The following is a 16527-nucleotide window of genomic DNA, read 5'->3' as shown; positions in this document are numbered from 1 at the left end:
CCAACCCCCGCTGCTGGGCTCCAAGCCCTGTAGCCCCATAGGAACCTCTGCACCGAGCACAGAGCCAGCCAGCCAAGCCTCGCACTCGAAAGGAGGCAGCCGGCGAGGAAAGCCCCCTCCGAGCGCCAGTGGCCGACCTACTCGCGAGGCGCCCCCGGCGGCCAGGGCCCCGAGCGCTCCCGGGGAGGCCGGCTCGGATCCCAAGCCGCAGCGCCCAACCGGGCCAGGCGCTCCCCCGGGGCCTAGGATGGTAGCTCGGGGGGGCCCTTCCTATGGGAAGTCCTCCCGCCCGGCGTCTGTCCGCCCTGCCAGTGTCCGGCCGGCCCGAACAAGGCGGCCTCCGGCCTGAAGCGGACCTTCGGATCTAGTCGGCGGGCCTCGGGCGCGGGAGCCTGGATCCCCCGCCCACGGGATTGTGTGAAAAAATGCAAAGAAAAGGAAGCGGCCCGGAGCCTGCCCTTCGGGCCGCGGCTGACTCCACAGCCGCTGGCCTGCGCCAAGATTGGGAGCTCCCGGAGGGGAAGCCCGCGGGGTTTTCCGGGAGGGCGTGGTGCCCAGAGCAGGGGGTACTCAGGACCGTACAGCGGGCGCAGGGCGTCCGGCCTCAGCCGCAGCCGCTGCCCCTACTCAAGATGGCGGCCCAGGCGCTTCCGCCGGCCCCGCCGCCGCTTCCTGCGGGCCACCCTGGTTCAATCAGCGGCCGACAACTGTCTAGGGCCAAGGGCGGGCGACGCTACGAGCCAATAGGGAAGGGGAGCGTGGAGCCGCCCGTCTGGGCTCCGAGGCCCGTGGACCAATGGGAACGCGGCGAGTAGGAGGGCGCGGGGGCCGCCCACCAATGGGGAACTACGGCGCGCGGCCGGGACCTGGAGGTAGCGCCGCACGGCGGGCGCGGTTCAGTCGGGCGGCGGCGGAGGCGGTGGAGGATGTGGGCCACGCACGGGCTGGCGGTGGCGCTGGCTTTGAGCGTGCTGCCCGGCGGCCGGACTCTGCGGCCGGGCGACTGCGAAGGTGCGGCAGGGCCAGGGTCCGCGCCCCGAGGCCCGCCTGGCGGCGGCGGCGCCGAAAACCACCGAGCGGCCGAGAGGCCGGGGTTGGAGCGGGAGGGGGCGGCGACCGGCCCCAGCGGGGTCTGCCCGAGGGGCAGACGCCGGCCTAGAACATAGTTCCTGGGCCTAGGAAACTGGCCCGACAAGAAAAAGTTGGGACTAGGTCGTGCAGAAAACTTGGCTTGACGTTGAGAGAACGCCGGAGTTTTTGTCGTTTCCCATCACTGAGCAGAGGCTCTCCCAGGCTCAGGTCGGGAGCCCCTAGGGCCAGCCGTGGGCACCGCGCCGGGCCCGTGCGCTTGCGAAGCCGCACCTCGGGGTTCGGCGTTGTGTTTGGAAACGAGAAGCATTGGGATCGTTTTTGTCTTCGCCCTCCGGCTTGGCCTCTTACGAGGTCACAGTCAGTCCATCTCAAGGACACGTGTTCATTCTCGCCTTAAAGTTTGTGGAAGGAGCAGGGAGGAGCCGTGTGTAGGTCACCGGGTGATGCTCGTACCCCGCGTGCCCTGGGTGTACGGGGGCGGGGGGACCCCAGCAACTTGGAGCCGGGTTGAGTCGGGCACCTGAGAAACCCCGGTGACGGAAAAACTCACCTCCGTGTCTCCTGTTAAAATTGCTTACGGAGTTTCCTCCTGGTGGATTGGGGTACAACTTGGTGATTGCTGAGCATCTCCCCTCTCTTTTCCAGTCTGCATCTCTTATCTGGGAAGATTTTATCAGGACCTCAAAGACAGAGATGTCACATTCTCACCATCCTCTATTGAAAAAGAACTTATAAAATTCTGCCGGGAAGCAAGAGGCAAAGAGAATCGGTTGGTGAGTAACTGGTTACCCTCCCGGGCTGGTTACCCTCCCGGGCTGGCCCTGTCCACTTGCTGTTCAGGAGGTCCTCTGTTCTGCCCGGATGCTGCTGTGGGACGCAAGTGCTTTCCTGCAGTCTGCAGTTAGGATATTTTTCATCCTGTTAGAATTGATCAAGCACCTACTATGTGCTGGGCACCGGGAGTATCAGCGGTAAGAAATGACAGGCAAACAAATGATGGCGTGAGATGAGGGTCCTGGAGAAAATGACCAGGGTGCTCTGGCAGAGAGGGTGGGTGCTGATTTAGGCAGAATAGTCAAGAATCTCTCTGAGGAAGAGTCGTCATTGTTGGACAGGATAGAGCATCCCAGGCCGAGGGAACAGCCTTTGTGAGTACCAGAGGCCACGTGCAAGGACACAGGAGAACAGTGGGCACAGGGTGGGCTGGGGCTGAATTGAAGACAAGAGCCCTGACAAAATGACAGCTTTTGTAGCTTTACTCTCCCTGGCGGTTGCTGGTTTGTCTGTGTAAAGGTCTGAATCCTGGTAACTCGTAAACTTACTTGGAGGCTGTCTGCTTGAGGACCGGGCATGTATTAAGAGCCCGGGGTTTACACTGACAGTCTGATGGCAGTCCAGGCAGGGCATGGGAACATGAGGTCCCTGCCAGAAACAGAGGTTTTGAGGTGTCAGTGTGTTGTGGAGGAGAAGGCTCTCCAGCGCCTAAAGGCCATTGTCCTCTCTTGCTGCAGTGCTACTACATTGGGGCCACAGACGATGCTGCCACTAAAATCATCAACGAGGTGTCAAAGCCCCTGGCCCACCACATCCCTGTGGAGAAGGTCTGTGAGAAGCTCAAGAAGAAGGACAGCCAGATCTGTGAGCTAAAGTATGGTGAGTGTGGCCAGGCCTGTGTAACCAACACAGAGCATGTGTGCTCAAGCTTTATGGAGTTGACTTTCTAGCTGGAAGAGGCCAATGAGAAACCAGAGCCAGGGTGTGTGAGATCTACAGCAGGCTAGATGGTGTGAAGTGAGGGGCTATGGATCTGGCATTCTTGGTTGGTGGAGGTTAGAACAAACCTCCCCAAGGAGGGGACATTGAGCCAACTTTCAAGGCAGTAGAAGATGAGCCAAAGGGAGCTAATGGAAGAGCATTCCAGGCAGAGGAAATAGGCCGTGCAGAGGCAGGCAGTGGCATGATGTGTGGACAGGTCACAGAGGGCCTTGCAGGTTGGTGAAGATTTGGCTTCAGATCTTTAATCTGAATAAAGTTGGGAATGCGGGTTGGTTTGTTTTGGTTTTGTCCAGGGGGTGGGGGACAGAGAGGTGTTTTTTTTTTGTTGTTTTTTTTTTAAGATTTGTTTTAGGGTGTGGGAGCCATGGAGGGAGGATCTCAAGCAGACTCCCCACTGACTGTAGAACCCAATGAGGGGCTCGATCCATGACCCTGAAATCACAAACTGCGCCAAAATCAAGAGTTGGACGCTTAACTGGCTGAGCTACCCAGGCCCCAGGAACATGGGTTTTTGAGCAGAGAAGGGATGTGGGCTGACTTGGGCTTAATAGGCTCATCCTGCTGAAGGCCCAGCAATCTTGACTATATTGAAGAGAACTGGTGTATGCTTCTGAAGAGTGCTGGCACTGCGGCACCTCTTGTGGAAGAGCTCTCTGGTAGAACAAAGCAGGCCAGGTGCTCAGAAAGAGTAAGGACCAGGAATAGTTGTCCTTGTCTATAAAATTTAAACACCAACTTATTTTATTGCGATTCAAGTGTCCAAGGGCCTGTGTTTGCCCACTTGCATCAAGGATGTCTGGTCTCCTGAGGTGCCCTGGAACGGGCGGTTGGCCCCAGGCCTCTGGTCACAAGCAGTCATGGAGGGCAAGCTTCCGACCAGGGCCTATGGTGGGAAATTGGAGCTGGGGGATCTATCTGCTCTGTCACCCTGGAGCTGTCACTCTACAGTGACTGTCAAGGCACTTGGGGAGCGGGAACCACCTTTGTCCTGTAAGGGTCAGTGCCCCTGGTGTGGGGCCGTGGGTGCTGACACACCAGCATGCATCTGGAAGCATCTGTCCCCCCTCCAGCCAGTAGGGCTGCTTGTTTTAAGGGTTGGGGGGCCCTGTGGGTGTGACCCGTCCTGGGACCGTGTCTGGGGCAGGGAGGTGTCTGTTGCTGCTCCCACCAGCTCTCCCTGCTCTCTCCCCCAGACAAGCAGATCGACCTGCGCACGGTGGACCTGAAGAAGCTCCGGGTTAGAGAGCTCAAGAAGATTCTGGACGACTGGGGGGAGACATGCAAAGGCTGTGCAGAGAAGTCTGACTACATACGGAAGATTAATGAACTGATGCCTAAATATGCCCCCAAGGCAGCCAGTTCACGGACTGACTTGTAGTCTGCCCCGCCCCTGCTGCCCCTGAGGGAAGGCAGCGCACCTGCGCCTTCCCCACAGCCGTTTTGTAATTTATTTTTTAGGCGGGCTCCTGAAAGTCCGTGTGAAGCCTGGAGCTTTCCTGACGATGCTGGCTCTCCAGCGCCCCCCTGGGGGGATTCACTTTATTCTGTTGCTGGTTTTCTCTAGGACTTCAAAGTGTGTCTGGGAATTTTTTATTAAAGGAAGAAAATTTCTAGCTGTCCTTGGAGAATTAAAGTTAATCTGAAATAGGATTTGGACCCTAATGAAGATCCCACCAGTTTATGCTTTCTAGTCCTCCAGGGCAGGACTGAGGCACAGGGAGGGTGCTGAGCAGGACTGGAGCAAGTCCTGGAGGAGGCTGTGCCTGAGGCGCCCCCTCCAAGGTCACTTGAGGTCACTGAGGCGAAGTCACACAAGAGGAGCAGGAGGCCACACAGCTCCCAGCAGAGCACAACAGGGAGTTGCATCTGGTGTTAGGAGGGAGGGGCTTTCTTGCAGGACTGAGAGTATGATTGGTGTGGCTTTCCAGGAGGATGACCTCAGTAACTGCCTGCATCCTGTACCATCACATTTCTAAGATGCTCTCAGCCTGGCTACCTCCGCCAAGCACTGTCTAGATCTGGCCATCTATGTGGTCATCTGAGTTTGTGGTCTGCTCTCAGCTCCAAGTTCTGATGCCTAATTGGAGTTTTGCTCGATTTGCAGGAGTTGGTTTATACAAAGAATCAGTGAGAGACTCCCTTTTGCATTGTTTCCCAAGATAAGGCTAATCGATGAGGTCTTGTCCCAAGTCTGGTTTTTTAGTTCATCTCCAGGGTTGGCTTTGGGAAACCTAGTTGTCAGCATGAGCTGTGATTTGGTGGAGACCCCTCTGCATCTCAGGCCTCCGGAGACTACCAGAAAGAAGGACTAAAGCAGTGCTTTCCTAGGAAGACTGCAGATCACATTTGTGCAGTTGGCTGAATTCAGTTTGCCTATGTAGGCCTTGTTACAACCTGCCGTGGCTTCCACAAATGACAACCAACAGCAGCCCCACATTCAGCACATCCTCATCACGATGTCTAAGAGGAAAGCAAGAACGCTAAGCTACTCCTCAGGCCGAGACTTTCTTGTTTGGGGAAAATAGGTGGGCTGTTGAGATGTGACCAGCGCAGTGTGTCCTGAGCCCCTTATAGGTGCTGGGAAAATCCACGGCTGGCGATAGAAATCTTAGGAAGTAGATGGCCATGGCCTACAGGCCACACTGAACACAGGAACAGAAAAACAACCCAACCACTCCCACTCTAGGGCTGACCCCCACGGTTATCTACAAAGGGTTAACTCATTCCTGCTGGAAGGGGAGTTAAGATCAGACAATGTTACAGATGTTTCTTTTAAGAGCTTTCCCCTTGCACTTGCCTCAGCTGCTCCAGGAGCTGCTTTATGTATGGTCATGGGAGGAGGAGGAGGAGGAACTGGCAGCCTCTTCCCCGCCCCCACGGTTTCCGTGCAGAAGGGTCAGGTTCTGCGATGCTTCCAGCAGCTCTCGGGAATAAAACCATCCCAAGGCCGCTTGGGCACCCAGGCAGGATTCTCTCCGCCTCCCCCGCACCTCACCTCTGGAGAAGAGGTCCTGGCCCTCGAAGTGGATAGAAGGGCACTGGTCAGCCTCAAGAGGTAAGCGTAGCAAGCTGTGCTAACGACTGGGTTTGGCCTTCTCTTCGCCCTTGGCTCCGTGGCCCTGCCCTCAGCCCACTGCTCGGAGGGCCGCAGCCTAGTGGCGCCAATTCGCACTCGGTAAACGGCGGGTTTGCTGGCGCGGGTTTCTCCGCCTCAACCCTGCTGAGCCTCGCCTTTTGCATGGACAGCCCTTGGTCATCGCGGCCTTTCCAGGGACCGCAGCAGGTGATACCTGAATGCGGAGGATCCCTGCTTTGTGGGGCGTGGGCGCTGGACAGGGCTGAGGGAGCGGCGTGCTTAGATCCTCTTCACCGTCGACCCCGGACCAGTCGGGGGATGCTACGTAAAGAGGCCGCTGGTCAAGAGTCGGGAGCCCGGCGCCCACAGGCACTGCCACTCCTGTTCCACGCAGCGCGGGCCCCCGCGCCGGAAGCGGGAAGCCTAGGGCCGGCAGGAGCGAACCAGGCCCGCTCTCGCGATGGCCCCCATCTCCGCGCAGCCCGGCCCCAAGGCCGCGCGGTGGCGCCAGAGCTCAATGCCGGGCCGCGATCGCCCGCCGGCCTCCCGGCCCCTGCCCCGCCCCCGGGGGTCACGTGATGGGGGCGGCGCAGTCCGATGACGCACACCCGGCGTAGCTCTCGCCCCGCCCGCCGCGGGGTCACGTGACAGTCCGGCGCTGCCTGATAATGCGACGCCCAGCCCCTGGGCGCCGCTCCCGCCCCGCCCCGCCGCCACCGCCGCGCCGAGTCCTTTTGTCCAAGATGGCGGCGCCGGGGGCGCTGCCTCCTCGGCCGCCGCCGCCGCCGCTGTGAGGGGCCTGCGGGCCGCCCGCCCGCCCGCCGCGCCGGCGCCATGAAGAGGCAGAGCGAGCGAGACTCGAGCCCGAGCGGGCGCGGCTCGTCATCGTCGGCCAAGCGGCCGCGGGAGCGCGAACGGGAGGCGGAGGCGGGCGGGCGGCGGGCGGCGCACAAGGCCTCGGGCGGCGCCAAGCATCCCGTTCCAACGCGGGCCCGCGACAAACCCCGCGGTAGCGGGGGCGGCGGGGGTGGGCATCGCGACGGCCGCGGCGCCGGGGACGCGAATCACCGTGCGAGCAGCGGCCGCTCCTCGGGCTCGGGCGCTGGCGGCGGGGGACGCGGTGGCAAGGCCTCCGGGGACCCAGGCGCTTCAGGTGCATCACCTCGCGCGTCTCCGCTGCCGCCACCTCCGCCACCGCCCGGGGCCGAGCCCGCGGGGCCCGGCTCATCGGCGGCCGCACCCGAGTACAAGACGCTGCTCATCAGCAGCCTGAGCCCCGCGCTGCCCGCCGAGCACCTCGAGGACCGACTCTTCCACCAGTTCAAGCGCTTTGGCGAGATCAGCCTGCGCCTGTCGCACACGCCAGAGCTGGGCCGCGTGGCCTACGTGAACTTCCGGCACCCGCAGGACGCACGCGAGGCCCGCCAGCACGCCCTGGCCCGCCAGCTGCTGCTCTACGACCGGCCGCTCAAGGTGGAGCCGGTGTACCTGCGTGGCGGCGGCGGCGGCGGCGGCGGCGGCGGCGGGAGCAGCCGGCGAAGCAGCAGCAGCAGTGCTGCCGCCTCCACGCCGCCCCCAGGGCCGCCCGCGCCCGCCGACCCGCTCGGTTACCTGCCGCTGCACGGCGGCTACCAGTACAAGCAGCGCTCTCTGTCCCCAGTGGCCGCCCCTCCGCTACGGGAGCCCCGCGCCCGCCACGCCGCGGCGGCCTTTGCCCTGGATGCTGCCGCCGCCGCCGCAGTAGGACTGTCCCGGGAGCGGGCCCTGGACTACTACGGTCTGTACGACGACCGCGGGCGCCCATACGGCTACCCCGCCGTGTGCGAGGAGGACCTGATGCCTGAGGACGACCAGCGGGCCACGCGCAACCTCTTCATCGGGAACCTGGACCACAGCGTGTCCGAGGTGGAGTTGCGGCGGGCCTTTGAGAAGTACGGCATCATTGAGGAGGTGGTCATCAAGAGACCTGCCCGTGGCCAGGGTGGTGCGTATGCCTTCCTCAAGTTCCAGAATCTAGACATGGCCCACAGGGCCAAGGTGGCCATGTCGGGCCGGGTGATTGGCCGAAACCCCATTAAGATAGGCTATGGCAAGGCCAACCCCACCACTCGCCTCTGGGTGGGCGGCCTGGGACCTAACACCTCACTGGCCGCTCTGGCCCGGGAGTTTGACCGCTTCGGGAGCATTCGGACCATTGATCACGTCAAGGGAGATAGTTTTGCTTACATCCAGTATGAGAGCTTGGATGCAGCTCAGGCCGCCTGCGCAAAAATGAGGGGCTTTCCCTTGGGTGGTCCAGACCGAAGGCTGCGTGTGGATTTTGCCAAAGCAGAGGAGACCCGGTATCCCCAGCAGTACCAGCCCTCACCCCTCCCTGTGCATTATGAGCTGCTCCCAGATGGATATACCCGGCATCGAAGCCTGGATGCAGACCTCCGGGTGCGGGATAGGACCCCCCCACACCTCCTGTACTCAGACCGGGACCGGACCTTTTTGGAAGGGGACTGGACCAGCCCTAGTAAAAGCTCTGACCGCCGAAACAGCCTGGAGGGCTACAGCCGCTCAGTGCGCAGCCGGAGTGGGGAGCGCTGGGGAGATGGGGACCGTGGCCTGCCCAAGCCCTGGGAGGAGAGGCGGAAGCGGAGGAGCCTCTCCAGTGACCGCGGGAGGACAACCCACTCCCCTTACGAGGAGAGGAGCAGGACCAAGGGTGGTGGGCCACAGGTGGACCGGGGCTCTGACCGCACTCCTGAGCGCAGCCGTAAGGAGAATCACTCCAGTGATGGGACCAAGGAGTCGAGCAGCAACTCCCTCAGCAACAGCAGACACGGGGCTGAGGAGCGGAGCCACCACCACCACCACGAGGCTCCAGACTCTTCCCATGGGAAGAAGACCCGAGAGAGCGAGCGCAATCATCGGACCGCTGAGGCTGAACCCAAGCCTCTGGAAGAGCCAAAACACGAGACCAAAAAGCTCAAGAATCTTTCCGAGTATGCCCAGACACTGCAGCTGGGTTGGAATGGGCTCCTAGTGTTGAAAAACAGCTGCTTCCCAACATCTATGCACATCCTAGAGGGGGACCAAGGGGTTATCACGGGCCTCCTCAAAGACCACACTTCCGGGAGCAAGCTGACCCAGCTGAAGATTGCCCAGCGTCTGCGGCTGGACCAGCCCAAGCTCGATGAGGTCACGCGGCGCATCAAGCAGGGGAGCCCCAATGGCTATGCGGTGCTCCTAGCCACCCAGGCGACCCCCAGCGGGCCTGGCACTGAGGGGATGCCCACGGTGGAGCCAGGCCTACAGAGGCGGCTTCTCAGGAACCTGGTCTCCTACTTGAAACAGAAGCAGGCCGCAGGGGTGATCAGCCTGCCGGTGGGTGGGTCCAAGGGCAGAGACAGCACAGGCATGCTCTACGCCTTCCCGCCCTGCGACTTTTCACAGCAGTACCTCCAGTCAGCACTGAGGACATTGGGCAAGCTAGAGGAGGAACACATGGTGATAGTTATAGTAAGAGACACTGCCTAGCCCAGACCTGGCTCCAGCTCCGCGTTTGTGTCACAAAAGCAGTTCTTTTAAAATCCGACCACCACCCTTCCCCACATCCTACCCCTTGGTTTGAATTCTCTGCTGGGTTATTTTGGTTCATTTGATGGGGGAACCAGAGTCCTGACCCCCACCAAAACTAAGTTCTTAAATTTGGGGATTTTGTTTTTTTGTTTTGTTTTGTTTTTTTCCAGCAATGAGAAAAGGGACTCCTGTCACGTTGATTTCTAGTGTACGAGATACTGTCTGCTGTGTTCTGTATTTTTTTTATTTTTTGACTAACTGTATGGAAAGTTGTCAGTAAAACCTTTGTCAGAGGATGGATTTTTAATCCTGTTCAGAGTCCTGGTTTAATCGAGTTTTTCCTCAATGAATGGAAGACTTTTCCCCACTACACGCACACAAATGCCCTACGTCAACTTCACAGCACTGGTATTAGCTCAAAGTCCTGCTGTGTTGGTGGCTCTCGGCCCCTCAGCTCTTTGGGCCGAGTCGGGACTGCGTTCACATTTGTTTTTAACCTTGGCTGAGAGCAGGTGGGCTTCGTTTTGCCTCTGGCACCCTGCCTTGCCTGCTTGAGCAGAGCCCATGCAAAGGAAGGGGGTGAGCCTAAGGTCTATAGCCGGCAGCTTTGGTAGTTTTGGAGTTCTTGTTTTCTGCCCTAAATGTGTGTGTTGATCTGTCTGAACCGTAGCTGTTGGACAATGTGCCTAATCTTGAGGCCTTTTGCAGGCAGGTAGTCTTTAGCAGTTCTGTGGTCTTGTAGACACGGGGAAGAAGAGTACAGTATTGATGCCACAGCGTCTTGGTGTCACAGATTGAAGCAGGCTCCCCTTCTTTTCAGCCTCCCTTCCAGCCTTAACATGGCAGCCCAGGAGTACCCCGTTGGAGGCAGAGCTGCCTCAGACCCCCCAGGAACCCTGAAGGCCAAGTGCTGGAATGGAGGGTGGGAGGAAGCTTCTCTTGGCTAATTCTTGAAATTTACCCAGTGTTTGTGAATTCTGGTTCTTCCTTTGGTTGTTTTGGGGCTGATGTATAGTGGAGGGGACCTCTTCCCAGTACCTAGAGCTTTGTAGGGGACCCTACAAACCCTGGACTGAAGAATTTTTGCAGTGCTGCCAGGGAGCACGGTGGATTAGACAGATACTCTTAACTAATCAGTTTCACGGGTGTAAGGTGAGAACGTGTGCCTCAGCCTCTTGCCCTGCTGCTGAGGTGGGAGAAGGGTGCTTCTGTGGGGAAATGAAGTCACAGGTGCCAAGGTGTTTGGGCAGTGCTCGTCAGAGCCACTGAAGCCAAGCTGGGGAGGAATGTGGAGGCATCTTCCAGCTGGGAGAGAAAGATGGCTTGAAAGAGAAAAATGCTGTCATCCCTGGTCTCTAATGAGGTCATAGGACAGCACCGTCGACCAAGGAGGGAAGCCAGTCATAGAGCAGTTGTCAACATAGAACACTGCCCAAATAGACTTTTCAGAGTGTGTTGTGTGGCAGTCTGGATGTCCCAAAGGATCACTGTCAGAGCTGGGGGACAACAGAAGCCTCAGAGAAGTGAGCCCCCCAAATGGCCAGGAACTCCGGGTTCTGTTCCACTCTCCTGGCCTGGTCCACTCCCAGTCCATGCAGGGCAACACGGGACGGCTGGGATGCTTTGAGAGACCATCCTGAGGTGGAGGGTGAGGCCTGGAGGGTGGACTGCCTGGACGATACATGCTTCACAAGGATCAGGGAAGAGGTGGCTTTTTGAGACCTTAGGGATTTAAAATGAACAGGGGAAGGTGCCTGGGGAGGTACTGCTCACTGGGCTATAGCTGGTGCTCATGAGAGAACAGGCATGTTCACAACAGAAAACATGAACAAAGGAAGTGTTAAATGTGTTTGCCAGTTTGTACTTGAGCTGTGGCACAACTGCCAGGTGTCTGAGCAAGTCCGTGGAGGGGACCAGCTGACCCCAGCGCCACCATCCCAGGGTAGCTCGTACTGCCAGAAGCAGGAATGGGCCTTGTTCAGAGTAAACAAGGTAGGGGTGGCTTGAAGGCGTATTGCAGGGCTTCCTGCAGATGTCTGAGAAATGCCTCGGTCACGCATCAGCCAGAGTTGCCTTGTCCTGTTACGTCCAAAACTTCTCTGGGCTGTTCTTCATAGGGTGGGTGCTCAGAACCCAGAATGCTACACCACCTAGCAGCATTTCCAGATATAAACCTGCTAGGAAATGTGGTTGGAGAAGACACTTCAACCTTTGTTTTGTCTACTTTCCAGGGATAGGTGCTCTCTGGCCCCAAAAAGAACTATAGAGTTTTGGTAAAGAACCACAGCCCACTGTGTGACCCTCTTCTCAACCACTTCCTTCCTTTGGCTCTTAAGACACAGGTTCTGTGAACTCTCAGGCCTTGGCCAGCCCTCGTAGGGCAGGAGGTCAAGGCGCTGGTTGATTTAGGACTGCCCCACAAAGAGAACAATTTAACTGCAGGGGTCCAGCGCCTCCACCTGCGGGTTCAGATCCTGTCTGAGGTGTCACTTAAATGGGGGGGAGGAAATTAATCTGAGGCAAATTGTATGGGTTTCTTCTGAGTGACTCAGATTTTCAGCTCTGGTATAGTAAGAAAGAAGGCTGATGTCTCCTTAGCCTCTCAGGGCGCTGCCCTAAGGGCGAGTTGTCAAGTCAACCAGAACTGCGCCTCCCTGTTGGAGGCCCCCATCGCCACCACAGAGACCTGCAGGCACTCCCAAGAGCTGTTGGCAGAGTTGAGGGAGGCAGCCAGCAGCAGCTCAGCTGAATTCATGACTAGAATAGCGTTTTTACTTCTTGACTTTTAACCTGCTTTCTTTTGATGCACCCATCCAGCACCAGCAGTCAAGGCTACTCCACTGGTTAGGTGTTAGTAACCCATTTAAGCTGAGGCATGAAGCAACATAAGAGCTGAGACCTCTGCTCTCTAAAGGACCAAGAGGTACCTGTGTGACACAGGCCCACTTCAGTGTGCGATCAGTTGTATGGTGCTCTGAAGCCCAGCAGGGCTTTGCTGGCCCCTGGTGAGTTATAGCCCGTCTTGTCTTGTTTATTTCACAACCAAATTTGTCCCCTCTTCTCTCAGCAAAGGGAGAAAAGTCCCTAGCTATTTGATACCTACATAATAGAAACCAAGAAGCTGTTACTTGGACAACTCGAAGAGACTGCAATCTCCTATTTATTGTAGGAGGAAAGGGTGAGGTGGGTTAAGTGAAAAGGTCAGAGCATGTGGCACTTTCCCTGGCGGTTCCCCATGTTCACCAACCACAGGCTGATTTCAGAGGCCTGAGACCTGTCTAAACCCAGCCGGCCCAGCCCCCGCTGCCTCCAAACTGCCAAAAGTGAAAAACAGCTCTGGTCCGCTGTTAACTCTCCCTTGAGGAAATCGTAATGACAGTCACCCAACTAACTAGAGAGGTGGCCACTCCTTAGCTTTGCCAGCACCCAGGACCCCTAATCATGTCAGCTCCACTAGATCTGTACTGCAGAGCTGCCTTCTTTAGTCAGAACCTAGGACAGAGAGGTGTCCACAGCTGACCAGACCCAAGCACCTCCTCCTCCACCCCAGCGTGCTTCTCGGGCACAAACCGATACTCCCTCTGGGGGAGGGCAGCAGACCAGGGTTAGACACTGTGACTAAGCTACTTTTCTCCCCAGAGTGCTTTATTTGGGCAGAATGTGTTCTCACCACCATCCTGGACTGCCTCTCGGAAGGCGTCTTCTCTACTGGCTGGCTAGAGGTGCAGGGAAAGGGACCACTGCACTTTGGTAAAAGAGAACAGGGAAAGGCCATAAACAAACAAAGACAGACTTGTAGTTTATTTTGTATTTTTTTTAAATAAATACACTTTACATTAAAGAAAAAGGCCTTTGATTTGTAATTTCCACATTGGGGAGAAAGGGAAGAAAAAAAAATTTTTGAAAAACTGAATCACAAAGAAAAATAGAGGGAGTGAACTTATATCCTAAGTTCCCTCAACTCCACAAAACCAATATCCACAACGACCTTGCTGCCCCCAAACCATGAAGGTGGGTGAATCTAGGCATTTACTCAGCAAGCAATGCACTACCTTCTTCCCCACCTCTGGCACGAAGGAAAACAAATTAACCTGACAGCATATGAGGCAACAGAACAGGTTAAAAAATCATATATTATATTTATAATAAAATATTCTTAATCCTTATCAATTTAAGAAACCACGATTTTCCTTTTCATTTAAATACGTATGTAAAAATGCCTCTATATTGTTCTTTAGACATCATTTTCTTCCATAGAAAATGAAGTGCAGGGACAAGAGACCTGGTGGATATAAGTTCATACCCTCAGTTATAAATGCCTGTTTTTTTTTTTCTTTTTAAATTTTATAAAAAACTATTTCTTGTTCTTTAAGTAAAGAACGTTATACAAAGAAAATATATTGTGAAATAACCCCAGAGACATGTTTTTTTTTCCCCTTGAGGAAAGAGCTGTCCATCCTAGGAGAAGGGGGAAGCAGAATAGGGCCTAACCCCTGTTGTCTTTTTTGTGGTTGTTATTGTTTTTAGAAGGACCCTCAGATTCCAGTGAGGCTCTCTAAGCCATAATCCTCTGAATGCAGGGCATGCAGTTCCTTAAAAGACAGCCCTGGGAGAAAGGGAAAGGAAGGTGTTCTGAATTCATCTGATTCAGTTTCTCGCCTATCAAGAATGTCTTCCACATGGTGACGGCTCCTCACTCATTCAGAGATAAGATGATGTCATCTTCCAAATCAGAGTTGTCAGAGCTGTCCGCTGAAAGGTAAGAGGGAAAGACTAGGTTATGCATCAGGCTTATGGGAAGCTTTCACAAAGGAAGCACCTACATATACATACATTTATACCTAAGCAAAGTTAATCACCAGTTTCTAGAAGAAAACACACCAATTAACTCCTTGGAGCTGGCTCTGGAGAATATACTTGTTGGCAACAGTGGCCACTCCTGGGACCTCTTGCTCTTGTACCTTTCAAAAGACCTGGATGCAACACTCTCTGCCATTTAGAGGTTCTCCCTGACTGGGGGGCCCTGAAGGGACAGGGCCAAGGGAGAAATGAATGAGCCTCGGCAGCTCTTTAGCCTCACATCCTCCTCCTGGGATGGGTGCACAGACCACAGACCTACCTGACCCACCTAGAACCACTAAGCAGGCTGAGCCTTAGGCAAGAATGAGATTTCTTTCAAACAACAGCTCTTAACAGAAGGCCTCATAAAGGTTGAGATGTCACCCTAGGACTCACTCCTCTGTAGTTCTGAACAGAATCAGCAGGGAACAAGTTCCCAAAAGGGTTCCCAGAATGTGGCAATACCAGAGAACAAGTACCTGGAAACTCCAGACCAGAGGCCAGCAGGCAGCAACTATGACCTCCTGGAAGGTGGCACCAGGTCTCTGGCACAGGAGGAGCCCTACACTTGACCACCTGCCTTCTCAGGCAGTGAGCAGACCACACTAAGTAACACCTCTGCAAGGAACCACTGAGGATTGAAACTAGGCAAAAGAACCTTCAAAATGAGATCGATACATCATGTGTGGCTGGTCAAAATTGGAGAGAAACATAGTACCTAGCTCCTCAGGGCTCTAGTATTTGCTGAGTGAAGGTAAGGAAAAGATCTCCGTGCCCCCTCTGATTACAGCTCAAGAAGGTGTGAAACCATTTTATAACAAGGTTTCCAGGGAAGTGGACGGATAGACTATGAATCCCCAGGCGTGGGCTTCCCATGCAGAGAGGGACACCAGTGGCTCCACAGAATTCCCCATCAGCCTTTCCCAGACGCCTCACATTCCCAAATCTTTCATTCACCACAATCTCCTTTACAAAGAAAACTGAAACAGATAAAGAAAAATCAGCAAACGCCTGGCTGTGATACAAAAAAGTCCTGGATGTAAACAAAAGAGATGTCTGGAAAAAGCCAGGACTCCTGGGCCTAAGAGGGCATGAGCAGAGCCCAAAAGCTGGTGAAGAGTGGGGGAAACACACACCTAACAAGGTGAGCCCAATGGCCTCATCAGCTTCCTTGCTGCAAGACCTCCGAGAGGAAGTGCCAACAAGGGACAACAGGCACAGCGCCGTGTCCTGCCCCAGGCAGACCCCCAGAGACTCCCAGTGCTCCTGCAGTCTATGATTTGACCATGCCAGACCAACTGCCTGAGACCAGTCCATCAGTTCTACGGCTGCTAAGAGTCTTAATAACTTTGCATCACATGTAAGGAGTATGAATGCAGCTGGATGAGGACCAGGACACAGTCTTCTTTACACAAATAACCGTCAGGCACAGTGTTTGAGAACCTTCAGGACCAGGCACGGACTCCCTCTAGGTGGTCAATGGCTCCTTTCTCTACCTTCCTCAGCCTTTTCGCATCCTCAAGTGTTAAAAACCCAACTCCAGACCCTGGTCAGGGCCTCTTCTGAAAGGCCCTTTGAGACAAAGGCAGTCTAGATGTAAATAATCAATACCTGCAAAGCTTAACCTGCTGCTCTATAACATACAGGCTTTGAGAGAAGGTAGAACTGACTAGAACAGAGAAACACAAAAAAGACTTTAGAGTCAAGGTGTTTTCTCTTCCTAGGGTTGGGGTTCTACATCTGAAACCAATCACTGGGGCTCTATGGGATCTGGGGCCTCACAAAGTTATGGGATAGCATGGGAGTGTGGTTTTCTATAGTCTCGGGGACTTTCATCACATCCTAAAAGAGCTCTATAAGCTCAGAAAGGTTAAGAACTAATGTTCTAGATGATTACTACAGCAAAATATCAGCACACCAAGGGTACAGAGAATGCTCTTCCTGCCTGCTCTATTGTGAGCTCCTGGAGGCCTCTCTAAAACAAACAGGAATGCAGGACACACTACTCATGCCACCTCCATATCACCACCTCAATTCTAATGCCTGAACTGAAATGTCCTCAAGTTGTCAACTATTATGGCATTTTTACATCATAAATATTCCTACAAAAATAAGGTGATATTCTTGTTCATAAAAGAATTAAGCTTTTCCAGTACCTCTTGGGCCTAAAGGAAGGA

General features: G+C 55.4%; 3 protein-coding genes across 9 annotated transcripts in view; 2 read left to right on the top strand and 1 right to left on the bottom strand.

Moving 5' to 3' along the window:
* Window positions 1-781: 781 nt before the first annotated feature.
* MANF (mesencephalic astrocyte derived neurotrophic factor) lies at window positions 782-4487 on the top strand. Its single transcript, XM_025456019.3, is given in 5 exon segments — window positions 782-834; window positions 836-1011; window positions 1738-1865; window positions 2604-2745; window positions 4062-4487. Coding segments are annotated over 5 exon segments (669 nt in total). The 5' UTR covers window positions 782-796; the 3' UTR covers window positions 4247-4487.
* Window positions 4488-6459: 1972 nt separating this feature from the next.
* Window positions 6460-9818, top strand: RBM15B (RNA binding motif protein 15B). Its single transcript, XM_025456018.3, has one exon. It carries the CDS (start codon window positions 6779-6781, stop codon window positions 9467-9469), a length of 2691 nt encoding a protein of 896 aa, XP_025311803.3. The 5' UTR covers window positions 6460-6778; the 3' UTR covers window positions 9470-9818.
* A 3479-nt stretch (window positions 9819-13297) lies between these two features.
* DCAF1 (DDB1 and CUL4 associated factor 1) overlaps window positions 13298-16527 on the bottom strand; it is a 77587-nt gene continuing 74357 nt past the window's right edge. For all 7 annotated transcript variants that reach the window (XM_025456012.3, XM_025456011.3, XM_025456014.3 and 4 more), the window contains one exon: window positions 13298-14263. In XM_025456012.3, coding sequence (XP_025311797.1) covers window positions 14205-14263 — 59 coding nt within the window. In that variant the 3' untranslated portion in view covers window positions 13298-14204. The remainder of the gene's footprint in view (window positions 14264-16527) is intronic.

Source organism: Canis lupus, chromosome 20 (assembly GCF_003254725.2).
Source record: "Canis lupus dingo isolate Sandy chromosome 20, ASM325472v2, whole genome shotgun sequence".
NCBI lineage: Eukaryota > Metazoa > Chordata > Mammalia > Carnivora > Canidae > Canis > Canis lupus.
The sequence above is the reverse complement of the archived record's forward strand: the minus strand, read 5'-3'. Positions and strand labels throughout refer to the sequence as shown.